The following is an 18,642-nucleotide window of genomic DNA, read 5'->3' as shown; positions in this document are numbered from 1 at the left end:
CTGTTCTAATTATCAATTAAAATGTGCTTCATGTCCATTAAGTAAGTAGCACAGAACATGGCCAAGAGCAGTCAGTAAATGTTTATTGAATGGATGACTGAATGAATACTTGTGTGAGGCACAAGGTAAAATAACAGACATGCAATATCCCTCCTCTAGGCAAGAGTTTTACTAGAGGAAATACCACTGGTAGCAATCCAAATCACCTGGAAATAGGTACAAGTACTGCACAATAAATTGCTACTAACATGGAAGAATGGCATCACGTGCATGTATTTCACAGTCAATAATGGATTACTTAAGGCCAATATTCAGAAAGCAAGAAAAAATTATTCCAGTGGACTTGCTAGCTCAAGATACTGTTGGCTAAGTCATGCTTAAATTAAAGTATTTGAGGGATGAAGAGACTCGACACTTGTAATTCCTTCCTACTGTGGTCACAAAAAGTCAGACTCAATGCTAGTGGTGATATTTTTGGCAAGTTAGTCAAAATAACCATTACATAAAATTTGGCCACATTTATTTAAAACATTGTAGCAGCAAAACAATTCGTCAATCTAATACACTCAATAAATACTAGGCACTATGTGCAAGGAACTGGGTGGAAAAAAACAGGCAGGTAGGGTCGTTTCTGGCCCATTCATTAAGAAATTACCAGATTTTCTTTCACATGCCTTTTCACCTATACCCTTATATTATCCACCTTGAAATAATCTATACAAGAGTTTCTATTTTTCCTGCAGGGCTTAGAGTTCTGAGAATAAAAAACTAGTATCTTAGGATTTGAATCGATTTACAAGATAAACATTCATTCTTTAAACTGGGGACATTAATAGAGATATTCTTTTAAAAAAAAAAAACTGGCATGAAAAATGGCTCCTTGAATTTCTACAGTATATCAGCTACACATACTTTCACAGCAGCTCTATCATTTGAATTATGATACCATTAATTCAATTTTTTATGTTAAAAAAAAGACAATGAAAGAGTAAACAATGTACAGGATATCTTCAGAAAGATTCTAGAGCAAGTTGTTTATTTGACAGCTGGAAAGAATGCTAATAGCAAGAGGGGAGATAATGCAGGAACGGGAAGAGGCCCTCAAAGGGTGTGTTTTAAGCCTTTTCCCACAGTGGACACCTGGAGTGTGTTCCCTTCAGGTGCTAATAGCTGCTCCTGAGGGGTGTTAATTCCTCAGCAGAACAACCTTTTCCTGTTCTAGGAAAAAACCTCTGAAGACACAGAAATGCAGATACTAGATCGGGAAGTACGCTGAAAAGCCTGAGAAATATGGGCAAGTCACTCAGGGCATCCGCCACAGTGGGACACACACAGAATCTGCGGCAGAACTAGATCTCTGATTTATGGTATCTTAAATTTTGAGTGTATCTTTTTCCTCCATACTGCCAAAATACAATGCTTTCTTAAAGGAAATATATACCACTTAAGTTTAGGATACAAATACCACATTGTGCTAAAGAAAAAAAATGAATAGAAATCCACCAAATAAAAAAAGCCAACACAGCACTTGAATGCTTGCTTTGAAACAGAAACAATACTATTTCAGCTGTATCATATTAATTTAATCCTCAGACCAATTCTGTAAAGTAAAGGACTGTGACTACCATCCCCACATGACAGAGAAGGAAAGCCATGCACAGAGAAGTTCTGTTCCCCAGGCAGTGCAGCTGTGAAGGCGTGGTGTTAAGATCCAAACCCAGGCAGTTTCACAACACAGCCTATGGCTCTAACCGTTATTCTCTGTTGGCTCCATCTCTGATTATTTTGTAAGCATGAAGTAGATAATAAAATAAATCTACAGATTTGATGATAGGAAAACTATCTGAGAATTGTAAGTGTATCGTGTGGCAATGATGATGTTCATGGTCCTCAAACTGAAAACTACCAAATTCATGTGATCAAGACACCTCCTACAAACACCTATGTACATTGCTTTTTATTACAAGCACTCTCCACGATAGCAAGAGTTTATGTTTAAAAAAACCACTGTGTATACTTCATGAAACATGCCAACTTCAAAATAAAATAATAAACAAACTTTGTGAAGTAACAGTACCTTCACTGTCCACATTCCAGCCTCTGGCTCTTTCACATTCACTACTTTGGCAGAGTTATGGATATTTAATAGCTCATTCAGGCCAAATCCCTTTTTGATCAGCTTCCCTGAAAGACAGAACGTAAAGGTAACAAGCACAATCCTTCTCTCAGCTATGTATATTAGCTAATTTAACACTACACAAAACTAAGAGCATGATCAAATTTCAAATAACACTGGCACATGTTTTACTAAAGTGTGCTGCAAACTAACCCAAAGAGCCTTTATTTTCTATACTGTGGCTAAAACACATTCAATTTCCAGTATCTATGACCTGATTGACACTTATACCCATAACTCAAAACATTATTTTATTTATTTCTAAAATATACTTAATTTTAGGGTGTCCGGGCATTAGAAACTGAAATAACAGATTACTATTTGTTATGCTGATTTGATCATCAAATGAGAATAACAATTAGCAGACTGTAATCATATTTCCGAAGCCAGCCTAAATAGTAACTACTACGGTTACCAAAAAAGTTACACAGAGTCACTAGAGATATTTAGATTAAATAGATGGCAAACACAGCAAACCAGAATAAATGTCATTCTGGAGAGCAATCAAAGTATTACTAACATGAGAGCCCTGGGCATCTTTACACAAAGTGTAAAACCTTAACCGGTTTCCCATGAAGCACAGGAGAAGGCTTTTATCTGTCATAGGAATAATTAAAGGAGGCAGTGTAATGAAGTAGCACGATACCATCGCCTACTGACCTGACATTTATCTAAAGTGTCCAATAGTTGGAACTTAGAAGAGAGGAAAAGCAAATTTGGAATTAAGCCACAGTTCAGTTTTTCACCTCACTCTTGACTTTCCCATGGACTACTTCTCTAGTTATATAAATAAATAAGTTAGGCCAGGTGTGGTGGCTCATGCCTGTAATCCCAACACTCTGGGAGGCTGAGGTGGGCAGATCACAAGGTAAGGATTTCGAAAACAGCCTGACCAACATGGTGAAACTCCGTCTCTACTAAAAATACAAAAATTAGCCAGGTGTGGTGGTGTGCACCTGTAATCCCAGCTACTCAGGAGGCTGAGGCAGGAGAATCACTTGAACCCAGGAGGCGGAGGTTGCAATGAGCTGAGGTCATGCTACTGCACTCCAGCCTGGGCAACAGAGCAAGACGCCATGTCAAAAAAGAAAAAAGAAAGAAAAAGAAGAAAAAGAAAGAGAAAGAAAGAAAGGAAGGAAGGAAGGAAGGAAGGAAGGAAGGAAGGAAGGAAGGAAGGAAGGAAGGAAGGAAAGAAGGAAGGAAGGAAGAAAGAAAAAGAAAGAAAGAAAAAGAAAGAAAGAAAAAGAAAGAAAGAAAGAAAGAAAAGAAAGAAAGAAAGAAAGAAAGAAAGAAAGAAAGAAAGAAAGAAAGAAAGAAAGAAAGAAAGAAAGAAAGAAAGAAAAAGAAAGAAAGAAAGAAAGGAAGGAAGGAAGGAAGGAAGGAAGGAAGGAAGGAAGGAGGGAGGGAGGAAAGAAGGAAAGAAAGAAGTTATAAGCATCCTATGTTTGAATCAAAAGTTTTACAATCATTGTATGCCCAATGACTTTTTAAAGTAGTAGAAAAATAATGCAATGGGTACAGGTACTCTGAGTCTCCAGGTAGTAGAAAACACAACTCTTTCCTCGGTAACATGGATGTTATTGGAGTAGAATGCTACTTCAACAGGAAAATCCATTTATAAGGTCAAACTTGTAGAAGTCTTGAGAAAGACATTGTATTTGTCTTGTAAATTTTAATGTGTTTGTGGCCTCTGAGAACAATTTCATAGGTTGTTTTCTTTTGGAAATTAGTTATTTTCTTCTAAGACAAAGTAAGAAAACCAGTTATCCTCCTCTCTATTTATAAATACAGAGAAAAAATACACAAATAAAGCCATGGTGGAAATATAACTATTTTGCAAATATTAGGTTAAAAAATTTCTAAATGAAAATGTTAAGAAAAGATTAAAGATTTCTGTCTTTACTAGATTGCTATTAGATGTAAATCTTATTGTAGTTATCAACTAGCAATTGTACCAAACAAATCATATGGTTATAAAATATACTTAAGTAAAGAGGCAAAGTGAATTAAAAGTTCCCTTTACTAAGAATATAAATTTGGTTTTTAACAAATATCTTCTGTAAAATTAAAATTTATCAAGAAAATAATAGAGTGGAAAATTAGTTATTTTAAGAGTTATTCGGTGTGAGTCATTTAAAAATAATGTAAAATACTGAATTTGACAGAATAAGTTACTGTAAAATATCTCCTCATATAAACTTTCAGGTTTTATTTAAATATTTTTATTTTGTATCATTTAAATATAATTAATTTACTAAATGTGATCTGCTTAAATATGAGAAGTTTTACCTTTTTGGATCTCATGTTAATTCAACAATAGCTAGCACTTTCAAAATGTTACATTTTTTAAACACCTTCCTTAGCCACATCCGAATTTATTGAATTTATTCATGAAGTTGGCATTAACTTGACAAAAACAAGTGTGTGAAAAGTATTTTACCCTCTATGTATTTTGTATTTTATTATGTGATGGTTGATATATCTCACCTAAAGGATTGCGAATTTCAATCACTGGAGAAGGTCCACTCAAAGACACAGTGACCTCTTTTAGGCTGGGATCAAAAGGAATTCTCCAAGTATTTACAGCCTGTTCCAAATGATCTGTGGATAAGAGGTGAACTTTGGAGGCCTGTACTGCTTCTTCTACCCATTTTAATACCTATAAGAGAAAAAGAGAAGTGTAAGTGTTATCAGAAAACATTCGCAGTTTTATATCATTGCTGTTTCAGGTACTTTGGGTAATCAAATGACTCCGGCACATCCTGGACTAGTGTGAAATTTATTTCAGTCATTACTGAAGATAGGACTCTAATTCTGGTTAGTGTAGATTCAAAACAAAATGCTGGTTTAACCCATGTTCAAATTTCAAGTTTTCTATCTTGAATAATACATTCGAAATGAGACTACAAAATCAGTGAGGGGAGACACGCAGAGATATTACTGACAGTTTGCTATGTCTCAAGAGATAAGAACCTATTTAAAAACACAGTAGTGCTAACATGTGCAATCCCTTCTTCTATTCTTTCTTTCCAGATTTTATTTCTTCCAGATGCAATTTGTAAAAGAAACCCACTTAGCAAATTATCAAATCCAATTTAACTAAATTGGGCATATTAATTATTGTATTATACTGTAATTACATATAGTGTATTATATTACGGCATACTAATTATAGAAAAATAATTGCAATGTCACTAAAATAGTCATTTTTATAATAAAGTGAATAAGTAACAATATAATGGGAAAAGCACTGCATTAAAGAGAATAGAAAAATATTTCAGGTTAGGATTTAATACCAAGTAGTGTATTCTTGAAAAAGAGTCTTTAAAAATCATTAAGAAAGTGGGTTATAAAAAGGTGTTAATGCCTCACTGTGAACAAGAAAAACTTTGAATCCATAGAAAGTTTCTGTACTAACAAAGACAATTTCCCTTTAGACAAATACTGCATGTCTGTACAGGTACTCCTTGGATGATCTTACAATTTTAAGTCACGATAACCTTTGGTCACCTCATCTTTCTCTGGTTTATGTATCCCTTAAGACTGCTTATCACTATGAAAATTTTCTTTTGTAATGAGGCATAAGACACTGAACAGAGCTGGAGAGTAAGCTAAAGTCAAGCTATTAATGATTAAACAAAAACATTTTTTGAAATTTCAGTATAGGTGGTCACATATCAAGTAACCAAGCAATAAATACTGTGCAACATTTTTATTTTCTGTGAAAAGTATTCTTTTATTGTTTTTCCTTTTCTTTCCCTCTAAGGATAAGGGAAGCATCTAAGACTTATCACATAACACTATGAAGCAATCACATTCATCATAAAATAAATGTTTATTGTTCAAGATACTTTTCCAGGTACTAAGTATTGATTACCACGTTTTTAGTCATTAGGACTCAGATTTCCCGAATGTTTTGCATTTCTTATATTTTTCATAAAAATTCCTGTCCTTGCTCCAGTATCAAAAACTGTATCTCCTATTTCTTTGTGTATCCAAAACAAAGTATTGTGCTCTATACATGATAAAGGTGTGTATATACTAATGTCAATGAAACTGGTCATAATGGTAATAATACTTATGTTCTTATTAAATAAAAGAAATTCATAATACAAGAAATGCTGTTGAAAAAATGTACATAAAATGCCCTCACAGTACTTCCACACAGTAATGCCACATCACAGTGTTTTCACAGTCCACATACTTATATAATCTTAGCTTTCTCCCTCCCCAGCTAAATTCCCTTCCCTTCCCCTAGTTGTTTTGGCCATTGCTGAAGTGTTTCAGCAATGACTTCACAGGCAAAGTAAAGTAATCTGACTATGAAAGACAGAAAAGTTTTCTGTAAATAACGAAAGAGGCAAATTCAAACCAGACAGAAGAGAGAATCTGAGCAAGAACACTGAGACAGAGACAGAAGTAGTCCAAATATGTTGGGAACATGAGTGACTACATCTGGCTGCAGTGAAGTGCTCAGATAAAAAAGAAGATGAGGCTGGAAGTCTGTGTCAGGACCAGACAATGGATGGTAATTTTAAGTCAGGCTATGACATTTGGATTTCATCCTAGAGATCCCATGAAAATGACTAAAGGGCTTCAAGCAGAGGAGTGACACACTGAAATGATATTTTAAAAAGAAAAATCTGTAGTGTCATCACGGATGAATTGAGCAAAAAAACAAAATTTAATACAACTAATTACCCCATAAATCATATGACGTATTTCCCCAAAATTTAACCTTACAAAGAACATGGAATTTTACATATGAAATAAAACATATTTGTTTAATGAAGCAGATGCCATTTTTGAAAAATGGGTTCTTAATGATCTATCATGCTTGAAGAGAAGGGTATGGATCACTCTGCTTATCAAATCCGTCCATATGACTAGAGACCAGACTGACTGTAACTAACATTGACCATACATAGAACACATATTTTAGTAATCAGAGTGTTGACATTTTTATGTCAACATAAAACAAGGCTGTAAGGGTCTGCCTAACTAAAAAAAAAAAAAGAAAAGAAAAGAAAAGAAAAGAAAAAAAGAAAGGATTGTTGTTGGTCCTCAGAAAGCATTTGATAAATTTAACTGATAATAATTTTGAGGATAATGTCTGATATAGAGACTGAAGAGGGCAAAGAAGAGAAATTAAACAAATGGACAGAATATCTGTTTTAAGGACAAGACATATAATCTGGTCATAAATGATTCTCAATAGAAAAGAAAAAAAAATAGAAAACAAGTACCACTAGGAATTGTGAGATGTTTCAAGTTTAATAATGAAATGAAATGGCATTAATAAAGATGGAAGTCATTTTTTACATACATCCTTCATTAAATTTATAGTCTATGCCTGGGTGGCTCCACAAATATATCTTTCCTTCAAACCCAGTGCAGAGAGGTTATGATATATTGCTGGAAAGCTATCTTGTTGTCTGTTAGTTACACATGAAGGTCCCCAAGTCTTGAGTATTCATAGGAAAATGGAAGCCTTCCTAATTTGGCTGCATGTTTGTGAAGCAAGTGTGTTCAAATGGTACAGAATATAAGCGGGCTTTGGTTTACTCTTAATAATGCTTCCAATTCATCAACATTTATGAGGCTTTCACAAAGGGATTACCATGTATCATAATATTACTTGTTGGGAAAGACATAGTGCAGACTTCTGTCAATAGTCTCAAATCACTTTTTTTTATCCACTTATAAGAAAAATCAAATTGAAAACAGATGCAACTTGTTTTATTAGAAAATACAGATACTACCAATATGTGAATAAAAGTAGATCACTGCAAGCTACAGAATGTACCATAAGTGAGGTTTCTGGCTTCTTAGAGTGCCAGACACAAGAAAATTAAAAATCTCTAATTGTCTAACTATGAGAAATGTTCTCATGAGATTAGAAATCATCCTCTATTATAAAGAAGAAAGAATAAAACTAGAATAATGTGAGAGCCTAAAAATTATGCATTTTTATCAACACAAAAGCTTTTTTAAATCCCTAGATAACTGTTTATACAGTACATTAAAAGTTTTAATGTAAAAATGGTTCTCTGACAATTTGTAACAGTTTATATCTACAAAGGGCCTCCGAGACCATCTAATCCACCTCCTTAATTTGATAGATGAAAAAACTGATATTTCAGAGTTCTTGTACCTTTAAAACATCTAACAAATTGGATTCTGGCTCAACAGTTATATTTTTACGTAAGTCCCTTGTGTACTCTCATAGTTTAAAGATTTTGCGGTCCATGCTACAACCAATACTTAAAAATATATCTACTCAACTCTAAAATAAGATACAATTACAGTTTTAAAGCACAAAACCAGCACACATTATTATGAATGTTAAGACAGTAGGAATAGAAGTGAAGTCAATTTTTGCATACATATTCATGAACCGAACTTGAAGAATAGCTTTGTTTGGAAGAGCATTTCTTATGTTATGCATTACATCTGAATGAATTTCCCCAGGACATCCTTTGTCTTCCTGGCAAGAAAGGGGAAGTATGGTGAGGTGTTCAATACAGTTCTCAATTATGCCTTTATTTGTATTTTGTGGTTGCTGTTGTTACTTTTTATCCATCTTTCCTTCTAAATTGTAAGTTCTATGAGGGCAGAGACCATAGCTGATTTGTTTGCTACTATAGTTCCTGAACCTAATATAGTACATGAAATATAGCAGATTCCTTAATTAAATATGTGTGGGAGGGAGAGATAAAAGAAGAAAGAAAAGGACAAGAGAGAGAGAAAATGGAAGGGAGGGAAGAATTTTAAATCAGGTCTTTACCTGGAGTTAAATGTGTGCTAAAAGACAGTATTTTGGCCCTGTGTGCATTTGTGACAGTCCTTTCTCAGCACTGAATTTTCTGCATTGAAGCTGAATAGTTAAAACCTGTACGCATGGTTTTAAATGTGAACATCACATTGTATTGAATTTTTATTTTATTTAGTTGTTTAGCTTAGGATTTTTAAATGCTGAAAATGTCACATAATTAAGCCAGTTTTTAAGAAATGCAAAAATTCATGCATTTTTCTCAGTCACACTTGATAGAGATTTTTCCAGCTCAGTGATGGTAGAAAGTTGATTAGGTGTAAATGCATCCACCTGACAAGTGAAGCCTGATCTAGAAAAACAATTGTGTAAAATTAACACTAACACCAGTAAGCACACAGCTGTGCTTATTAGATGTTGGATACTTCTAAAAGTCTTACAATGATCTTCACAACCGCCATTTGCACAGGTACATAGCTACAATTATTTCCATTTTACAGATGAATAAAAACGAGTGAAACATGCCAAAGTTCATAAGACACACAACTAATAAGAAGGCAGCACTTGCCTGTTGGTCCCATAATCTTGTCTTTCACTTTCTATTTTCTGAGTTAGCATTAGGAAAAAAAAATTGACAGTTTTCAAGAGTGAATCTGAAATAATAGCTAGTGAAAAACAAAAATTCAATGCAGGTGTTTTTAAAATGAAATAGCATGCCACACATAATGAATAGATTAGCTGTATATTTTTATCACCATTTTGGCAGCAAATTGTTAAGAGTTACACTATATAAAAATATTAAAGCCTTTAAATCTATATTGTATTTGATATGAAAAAGATTTGCTACTTTTCCAAGACAATCGTTTTGTAGTAAACCCTACATTATAGCAATGGCAGGCTTTACAAACCTCTGACCTGGCTAAGAGAGATGCCCATCTGGATAACCAGTAGAGTCCATCTCTCTGGGTTCAAATTCATTCCTATCCTGCAGTATAGCATAGAACCCATGCTTCCAATTTTGCTTTGAAGTCACTAAGCATTTACTGAGCATCCAGGTGGGAATATGAAGGAGGAATTCAGAGATTTGAATCTGACGTTCATTTGAAAGATTCAGGTCACTGATCTAATGGAATTTAAAGCCATGAATCCCCTTGCAGGCCCTGTCCACAAGAACGTAGACAAAAGAAGATATACATCATCCTGTGAAAATAAACTTAAACATCCACATATAATGGCTCAGAAAAGAGCCTGGGAGCAAGTCTCCCCTTGTTCTGATGCTGGCAAATTTTGGATGATGATTTACTCTTTGTACATGTGCCTATAGATGGCAAATGTATCACTTGTGCCAACATAAGTGTTCTAGGCTTCCAAGCAATTAGATTTCTCATGGTAGATGAATGAGCTGGCATTCAGATTTTTATACAGCACTCCTCTAAGTTTAGTTAGTTCAAGTCTATTCCTGAGGATGGATCCACTCAGAGGCTGACAAATCCAGTGTCATGGTTGGTAGATTTAGCAAATCCACCAAAAAATATCACCACTTGAGACTTTTTGAGAGGATCTTCCCCTGATAATATCCATTTATATTACTCTTTGGGTGTTGTGTGCCTATTTAATTTGGAAAAGTCTATAGTGAGTTTTAACAATAGTAAGTGCTCATAAATAAGTGTGGCTGTTGATGTGTTGTATAGCCATAAATGCTCATGCAAAATAAGAAATAATTTACAGGATTTTTTAAAAAAGACTTTCTGCTGGAACTAAACTTTTACTCAGTTTATACAGAGAATATGGGTTGGAGGAGCTTAGAAATTGGAATGGCATTAGAAAATCTGGGCTCAGTGGGGACTCTAGAGGGGATTAGTGAAAAGAGTAACTCTCAATTTCAACTCAGTGAGCACCCAAAACTTGTGTAAAACGTCCACACCTTCTACATGATGAAAGTTTTATAATACACAACAGCTGAAAAAATAAAAGCACACTTTAGACATTTCTGAACAGTGAAATCATTCCTGTTAGTTTTATTTTAAAGTGTCAAGGTATATTTCATTAATTTATCTTCATAAAATTATTGTGTCAGAATTTCAATGTGTTACAAATGAGAGAGGAAATTTAGCTTGCCAGAAAAATGTTTTATTTAAAATAATACAAATATAGAAAATTAACTTTTATCATTCATGTCTCTCACTGAATCTTTTTTTGTTTGCTTGGTTTTTTGCTTGCTTGTTTCACATTTTTTTTTCCTTAATCAACTAAATACCTGTCTATTTTAGAATGGCCAAATCTCAGTGAGTTCAGTTGTTCCATTGAAACTTGCTAGTTTTAAAAGGAAAAAAAGCTATAAAAACACACATACATACATTCATATGCATACATACATACACGTAGATATATATATGTACATACATATATGCCAGTTATGGTCTTATCGCTGGCTACTCGGAAAGCAGGAAAAACTTCAAACTATACTTAGGCTATGAGTAACAAAAACAACTCCTAGTTAGGGAGGCACATAAGCATTATTGATATTACAGGCTCCTAGCTCTGACTTTTTCTCCTCATTCATACCCTTTATTTATTTACCTATCCATATATGCATACACACTCACTCATTTAATAAGGTATGCAGGTATAGTAGTTACATAAAACACTATTGCACATATGTTTGAAATGACTAATCTGGATTCCATGAATGGCTTCAGGGTCATCTATGAAATCCCCCAAATCATTTGCAAAATTATATAGATATATATATATATATGGACACAGTACATGGGAGGAAGGGTCATAGTTTGGTCAGATTTTCAAAGGGAGATGGGAGGGACAGTTTAGAAAACAACTTTACAGAGGTATCCTCTCTTCCATAGAAGTCTTTTACATTTCTAAAACAAAAAAAAATTTATAAAAAAAGTATCTGAATATCTTTTTTAAAATAGATAAGTTAGAGCATGAAATAATTCACACTGCAAAGGATTCCTCAATTCATAAGTGGATATAGGCTCCTTCCAAGTTGTTTTTATAGTTATTAAATAAAAAGTTAAGAGAAGAAGAAACTATGAACTAAAGTATTACAGAGTACTAAAATAATTTTTAATTTTTAGTTACTAAGGAAAGTAGATCCTTATATGTTCTAATCTGCTCTTCCCACCACCAACATATACTGGAAGGACATAAAAATACAAAATTGTCTGGTTTATACTTGACATGTAGAAATCCTATTAGTTCCTTCTAGCATATATAAAGGTTAGAAAAATCCTTCCCAAAAGACCTCAAAATATAGACCTCATTTCAAAGAACAATTTAGTAGGGTCTAGGATCTGGTTTTTAGGTTTAGGCACTTAATTTCAACTGGGATTAGGTCTATTTTGGGGAGAACTTATTCTTTCATACAGATACATATGTATTGAACCCAAAGGCTTTTAATGTCAGTAAAGAAGAATCATTGACTACCCCATTGGCATCTGGAGGCAAAGTGATGCTGGAAACTAAAGCATAACTGGATGGTTGCTTTGATGGCTACCATTTAAACAGCACTTATATGCTAAGCTCCATGCTAAGAATGTTACAAATTTTACCTCATTCATTTTTTTTCTATATTCTATAAATACTAATATTTACTTTTTCAGTAAATTACAGATTTCTAATAAGTATAAAACTCAAAAAAGGCACAGGACTCTAAATCCTATTCTCTTAACTATTGTTACATTGTAACATGGGGTGAATTTCTTTGTACCTCCATTACCCTTCATTTCTACCTTTGAAAGAAACTTCGACTCCAAGTGGCCCAGAAAAAGAAAGAAAAAAGAAGGAAATAAGGAAGGGAAGAAGAAAGAGAGAGAGAGTTGGGGAGAGAAGGAAAGAAATACATTATAGATTTTGTGCTGCTAAGGGCCTAGGTCATAATCATTTAAAGGTGATTCAACATATTTTGAGCATAATTTTAACTACACAATTAACAAATTATGTCCTGGCTTAAGATGCAACTCCCATTTAGAATATAAATCCATTATCCTGTCATGTGCTTATTGGGTTTAGAAATAATACAGATGAAGTGATTTAGAGGCATTAAACATTTAATAGAATTTTCTTGATTAAATCAATTTCCCAATAGAAGTGCTGGTTGAGGCTCCCTTACTTTCAGACAGAAGTTGGATGGGAACTACCAACATTTATCTTCATGACTTAATTGTTCTTAAGCTTTCCTGTTGGTTTGCACTCATTTGGATTGACATACTCTTTAGATACTTTAAGGTATTCAATCAAGTTTTAGGCAAGTTTCATCAATTTCTGGGCCTTTCGGCCAATAAAAGGAACCTTTTGTATATCTCTACTCTGATTATGTCTTGATCCTAAAGTGAAGTTCTCAAGATCTCATCATATTCTCCGTATTTCCAAATAGTCTCCTAATACACTAATAATCTCTTCAAAAACAAGGAGCTTTAGGAAGTATACATTCAAATGTCATATAATAGAGCATATAATAGTGCATTGGATATGCAGATAAATTGGAGGATTTCAAAGGTCCAATCATTTCAGACGTTCCATGAGGCATAAATGCTAGTGGCAATATTTCCTTCAGGCAGTCAAAAAGATGAGCCATCTATGTGGACTAAAATTATTCGGAAATACTTTATAGAGATGGTAAAAATGCAACATTATATGGTTTTTAAAATCTGGCACCACGCACAAAAATCTCACTAACACTAACTCTTTCCAGATCCCCTGTAATCTTTATAAAGGACTTTTCGATTTATATAACAACCTGGATTTTACTGGTAACGTTAGCAATAATATAGGTGAATATTCAGCAGTTGCCAGACATCTTTAATAAATTACGGCAAAACTTTATTAGCTCTCACAACTAAATCATCACTCCAGAGATGGTAGTTGGAAACAACTGTACAAATCTTAGAAATCCTATGGGAAAAGAAAAAAGTAAAGCAAGAATCCAAATTTTGGAAATAAATGAAAGCAATGGATTAAATCAGAGAAAGTCAGACTCATCAGCGTACCAAATGGTGATCTAGATGCCTGAGAAAGGGAGAGTTTGAAAGTAAAGAAGAAACAGAGGCAGGAGGACATTTTCAGCACGTTGAGGAAGAGAGGAGGAAAAAAAGGAAAAGAAAAAAGCATCCAACCCATAGGCTTGTTAGGATCTTTGAAATAAATATTGTTTCTATTTATTTTAAATCTAATTATCACAATACATATATTAACAACTCAAGAATGAGACAGATGTATGGCCTGTAAAGGAGTTTCATATTAAGTCAATGAACATTTAAGTATGGTTTCACCAAATAGTGGGTTCTGTGCTAGATACACAAAGGTGACAAAGTATGTTGCCTGCCTATAGTAACTTATAGTGCCAAATTGGAACACTCATTCATTTGGGATTTGCCAACAGAAACTAGGATAACATCTCCTCTCTGTTTTACTACTGCTAAACGGTGTTTCTGAACAGAACTGTTCTGTATCTCCAACTGGAGGGCAACAGAGAGAAGTCTCAGCAAAAGATAATAGAACATAAATGTTCTCCAAAATGCCTTTTCTTCAGTGGCAGATCTGGGTTGTGTGGGCCTCAAGCTTACACAACTGGGAAGTCCTCAGAAAATATGAAATTATGAAGAGTTTCCTCAAGTGAGAAAATAGTTCACATAAACTTCAAATTGTTAAAAGCCAACAAATACTGCAAATCTCACAAAATCTAGAAATTAAGAACAATTTTGTTAACATCTGACAAGAGTCTGTGGCATTTTTTTTGCTGGATTTTTGGCTATATAATCTTTGAATGTCTACTACTAAGACAAAAAAAGTTGTAATATTTATATTCTCTACAGAAATAACAGAAAGATAATTTTTATTCTTTTCCAGGAAGCTTCAAAACTTTCAACTTCACATATAGCTATACTTGTGTTTGTAGTATTGATAGAAATTTGGGTCCAAAACAATAGCGAAGATCTCCCCAGTGTCACTGAACACTAAGGAACGTGTACCAGAGGAGAAGTTGAAGTCGAAGAATATAATGGTCTTATCATAGCTTAAATATCTTACTTCTGCCAAATTCCCCCTCAATTTGTAACTCTGTGAACACATTTTTATTACCCTTTTTAGAGCCTTGGAAGGGGTCCACACAAAAGAAGGGCCCTGAAGCTTAAGTTTTGTTGCCTTCAATCAATCTGCATTCACTTCCATTCTTTGGATGACACATTGATTGCAACCCATTTACCACACCAATCAAATGGCGACCATCAATGTCCGATGTTTTTTAGCTGTCTGAAGACCAGTCAACAGTGAGTTTCAATATCTTCTTCACTTTTCAGTAGCTGTAGATACAATAACATTCTTAGACTTAACTGTTGAGTAAATGAACAAGGGCCATTTAAAGTAACTGGCATTAGGTTCTACAAAATCTCTAAAATGAACTAAACTAGATATGTATACCTCTCGAGAGCAGGCTCTGTGGACCTTCTTGTCATCCGAATACTTGCTTCTGAGTTCCTTCCTGTGCTGAAATCTAGGATTTGTTGCTTGGATTCAGGATCTACAAAAGCATTCTGTGGAATTAGGACCAGGGTTCATTGAGACCCTGATCATCACTGAGACCGCTATAAGCTAGGACCCATCTCCCTTGATGTATGTGGTACTTCTATTAAAATAGGTATCTTTCTAGTTAAAAAAAACATCTCTTTATAGTGTAATTGGTATTGTTACTTTTGCTGTTAGCAAATTTCCAAGCCTTCATTCTTTTTCAGACAATAGACAGGGTTCTGATCTCCTCACTCTGGAAGTAATGGAGTGAACAGTTCAACCTTAGTGAATTTATTGCCCCAGATTACCTGGGAGAAGAGTCACTCCCCACAGTGATTTTGTCTCTGTCTCTCATTAGGCCTAATTAACTTTTAGAATCCCAGCCCCATCCATGTTCTGTTCTCTGTATTACGCCCACAGGTGAAAGTGCCCTCTACAGGGGGAGGTCCACCACTTTCCAGCTTCAGTGCCTATGTCTGAGTGTTGTTGGGTAAATATGAAATAAGGTGTGAAACAGAAGATCCTTTCTATTTTGCAATTCAGTTTTGCCATTAATACTGTTATAATCCCTATTGAAAAAATCCGCTTATTTCCTCCATTTTATAGGACCAACTGGAGGTGTGGGTGGGGTGGATAGGTAATTAGTTTCCTGTAATCTTTAACATGCATAACAAGGAAAAGTAAATGCAAACAGTCAGTCTAGAGGGGAGCAGATGAGTTAAATATCAAGAGGGGGGACCTTATCTCTTAAAAGCTAGCTAATAATAGGAGAGAGAACATCTTTCAGGGATCAAGAGTAGCTAAACTATTTTAGGGGTTTATAGTCTAGTGGGGAAGACATGTAAATAAATAATAGAAAATGTATGTCAGGTATAAAGGCAGAGAAAATGGTCAAATCTGGTTTGCTTTTATCTGGAAAGGTGACCAGGCATACTTGAGATTGAAAATTGAAGGATGAGCAGGATGCAAATGGATGAGGAGAGGGAGAACATGTGGGACAGAAGAAATAACATGTTCAAAGCCAATATAATCAGCCATATCACAAAAGATACTAAAGTGTGTCATGGCTGGTGTGTGTGTGTACAGTGGTAAGTGATGAGGGTAGGAAGAATTTGGAAGTATGTGGCGGTCCTCACATGCTGTGCTGGATGGCACATCTTACCCTGAAGATCTATGGAAGCCATTGAAAGAGTTCAGAAACAGGATGTTACATCAAGTTTGTATTTAAGAAGGATCCTACTGGATGAATGTGGTGGAGGGATTTGGAGGGAAAGGCTGTAAGCAGAATGATCTGTAATGTGGCAGCTAGAACAGGCAAAAAGTAAATAAACGATCAATAATGTGGCAGTTAGAATAGGCAGTTAGAATAGAATAGAAAAAATAAAGAAAAGTAGTGGAAATGAAGAAGAGAAAATAGATTCCAAAGATATCTTAGATTCAATGTTCCCTAGGTGACAATTTAAACCGAGATATGAAAAAGAAGAAAAAGTCTAGAATGACTCAGCTTCCTAGCTTGAGAAGCAAAAGGAATGATGATGCCATTTAACTATGGCCAGAATTACAAAAGGAAAGTTGGTTCATGAGGCATCACCTTAAAGAATCAATACTTTGCCAATTCAAAGGAAAATAGAAAATTAAAACACCATCAAGGTATATTTGAAATTTACTTCAAACAAAATGTTATAACTGATTATGGATGATCATATTTTTTAAAAAACTATTGAGAAGAAAACTCTTAAGTTATGGTATACCCACAAATCAAATAGTAGGTACACTCATTCATTTTGGATTCCTTCACAATAGAGGTTTGCAAAACTATTCTGTTCATGACTGTTAGACCCATCCATATATTAGAACAATTAGGAGAATGCCAGTTCCTCTACTGATTGTTTAACACTGAGATTCAGCTTGACCAAAGTTTTGAGGCATCAATTCCAACGAACTTTGTTTCTCTGCTTAGCACAAATGAAATACATTATTTTATATTACCTTTTCTGTTTCAAATTTTGCTTTTAAATGTTTTATCATAATAGTAATAAATGCTATGTAAAAATGTAAAATAAAGAATCATAGAAAAAATAACACATTATTGTACTACCTGCAAATAATTGTCTTCTATATTTTGGTCTTTCTTTCCATATGTATATGGGTGTACATGTATGAGTTTTTGTGTGTTCTTACACACAGGCTTATTATACTATACATATAATGTTTACCCTTATTTCAATACATATTATTAATACTAGGTACTCACCCATCTAGTAGACATTTGGAAATGCAAAAGACATTAAAAAGAGTTCATGTCCTGAAGCATATTTTAGAATTATTAAATGAGACTAGCCAGGCGCGGTGGCTCATGGCTGTAACCCCAGCACTTGGGGAGGCTGAGGTGGGCAGATCATGAGGTCAGGAGCTCGAGACCATCCTGGCTAACATGGTTAAACCCTGTCTCTACTAAAAATACAAAAACAAATTAGCCGGGTGTGGTGGCGGGCACCTGTAGTCCCAGCTGCTTGGGAGGCTGAGGCAGGAGAATGGCATGAATCCGGGAGGGGGAGCTTGCAGTGAACTGAGATTGCCCCACTGCACTCCAGCCTGGGTGACACAGCGAGACTGTCGCCAAAAAAAAAATTGATTAAATGAGACTATAACAATATACTTGAGGTTGGAGTTAGGGAACATACCAAATGCAGCAATTTATAAGTTATGAACTAATCAGTGTCTTGCTTACCAAGGAAAAAGGCAAATCCTAACACTATATATTCTTTACCCAATGACAATGTAAGAAAGGTCTTACACATGCTCATTCAGTATGAGGCTCTTAACATGCACCCCATCACTGCCTGGTTGTACTCAGCACTTTGAGTTTCCAGACCGCAAAAGAAATACTTGGAAATTCATCATGGTTCCATAAAACTATTGCACTGATCCCTTGGTGATTTTCTAAGGCCTTGTTTTGTAAATGAAACATTGTGACAGACAGAAGGGAATAGATCTTTCTTATTTCTGAGTCATAATTAATTATTATTGTAATTAGCCACACACTCTGTACAAACTTCTGGAATTAAATATACTGAAGTCAGCACCTTTAATTTTAGAATAATTAAGAAATACAGCTTTATGATTCAGTAAGAGACCAAATGTCTTGGCCTGAACATTCCTGAGTAGG

The 18,642-nt window shown here is 34.6% G+C and overlaps 1 protein-coding gene across 5 annotated transcripts in view; it reads right to left on the bottom strand.

Moving 5' to 3' along the window:
- The window catches only part of HMCN1 (hemicentin 1), a 454,750-nt gene that overhangs the window by 273,738 nt on the left and 162,370 nt on the right, over nt 1-18,642 (bottom strand). For 4 of the 5 annotated variants that reach the window (XM_015447093.4, XM_015447120.4, XM_005540243.5 and 1 more), the window contains exons 5-6: nt 4,664-4,835; nt 2,078-2,184 (exon numbers count right to left, since the gene is read on the bottom strand). In XM_015447093.4, the coding sequence (XP_015302579.3) occupies nt 2,078-2,184; nt 4,664-4,835 (279 nt within the window). Of the gene's footprint in view, nt 1-2,077; nt 2,185-4,663; nt 4,836-18,642 lie in introns of those variants that run through there. The other variant, XM_074031033.1, reaches the window with a different exon arrangement.

The sequence above is a fragment of the Macaca fascicularis genome, chromosome 1 (assembly GCF_037993035.2).
Source record: "Macaca fascicularis isolate 582-1 chromosome 1, T2T-MFA8v1.1".
NCBI classification, from domain to species: domain Eukaryota; kingdom Metazoa; phylum Chordata; class Mammalia; order Primates; family Cercopithecidae; genus Macaca; species Macaca fascicularis.
This window is presented reverse-complemented; position numbering and strand designations above follow the sequence as displayed.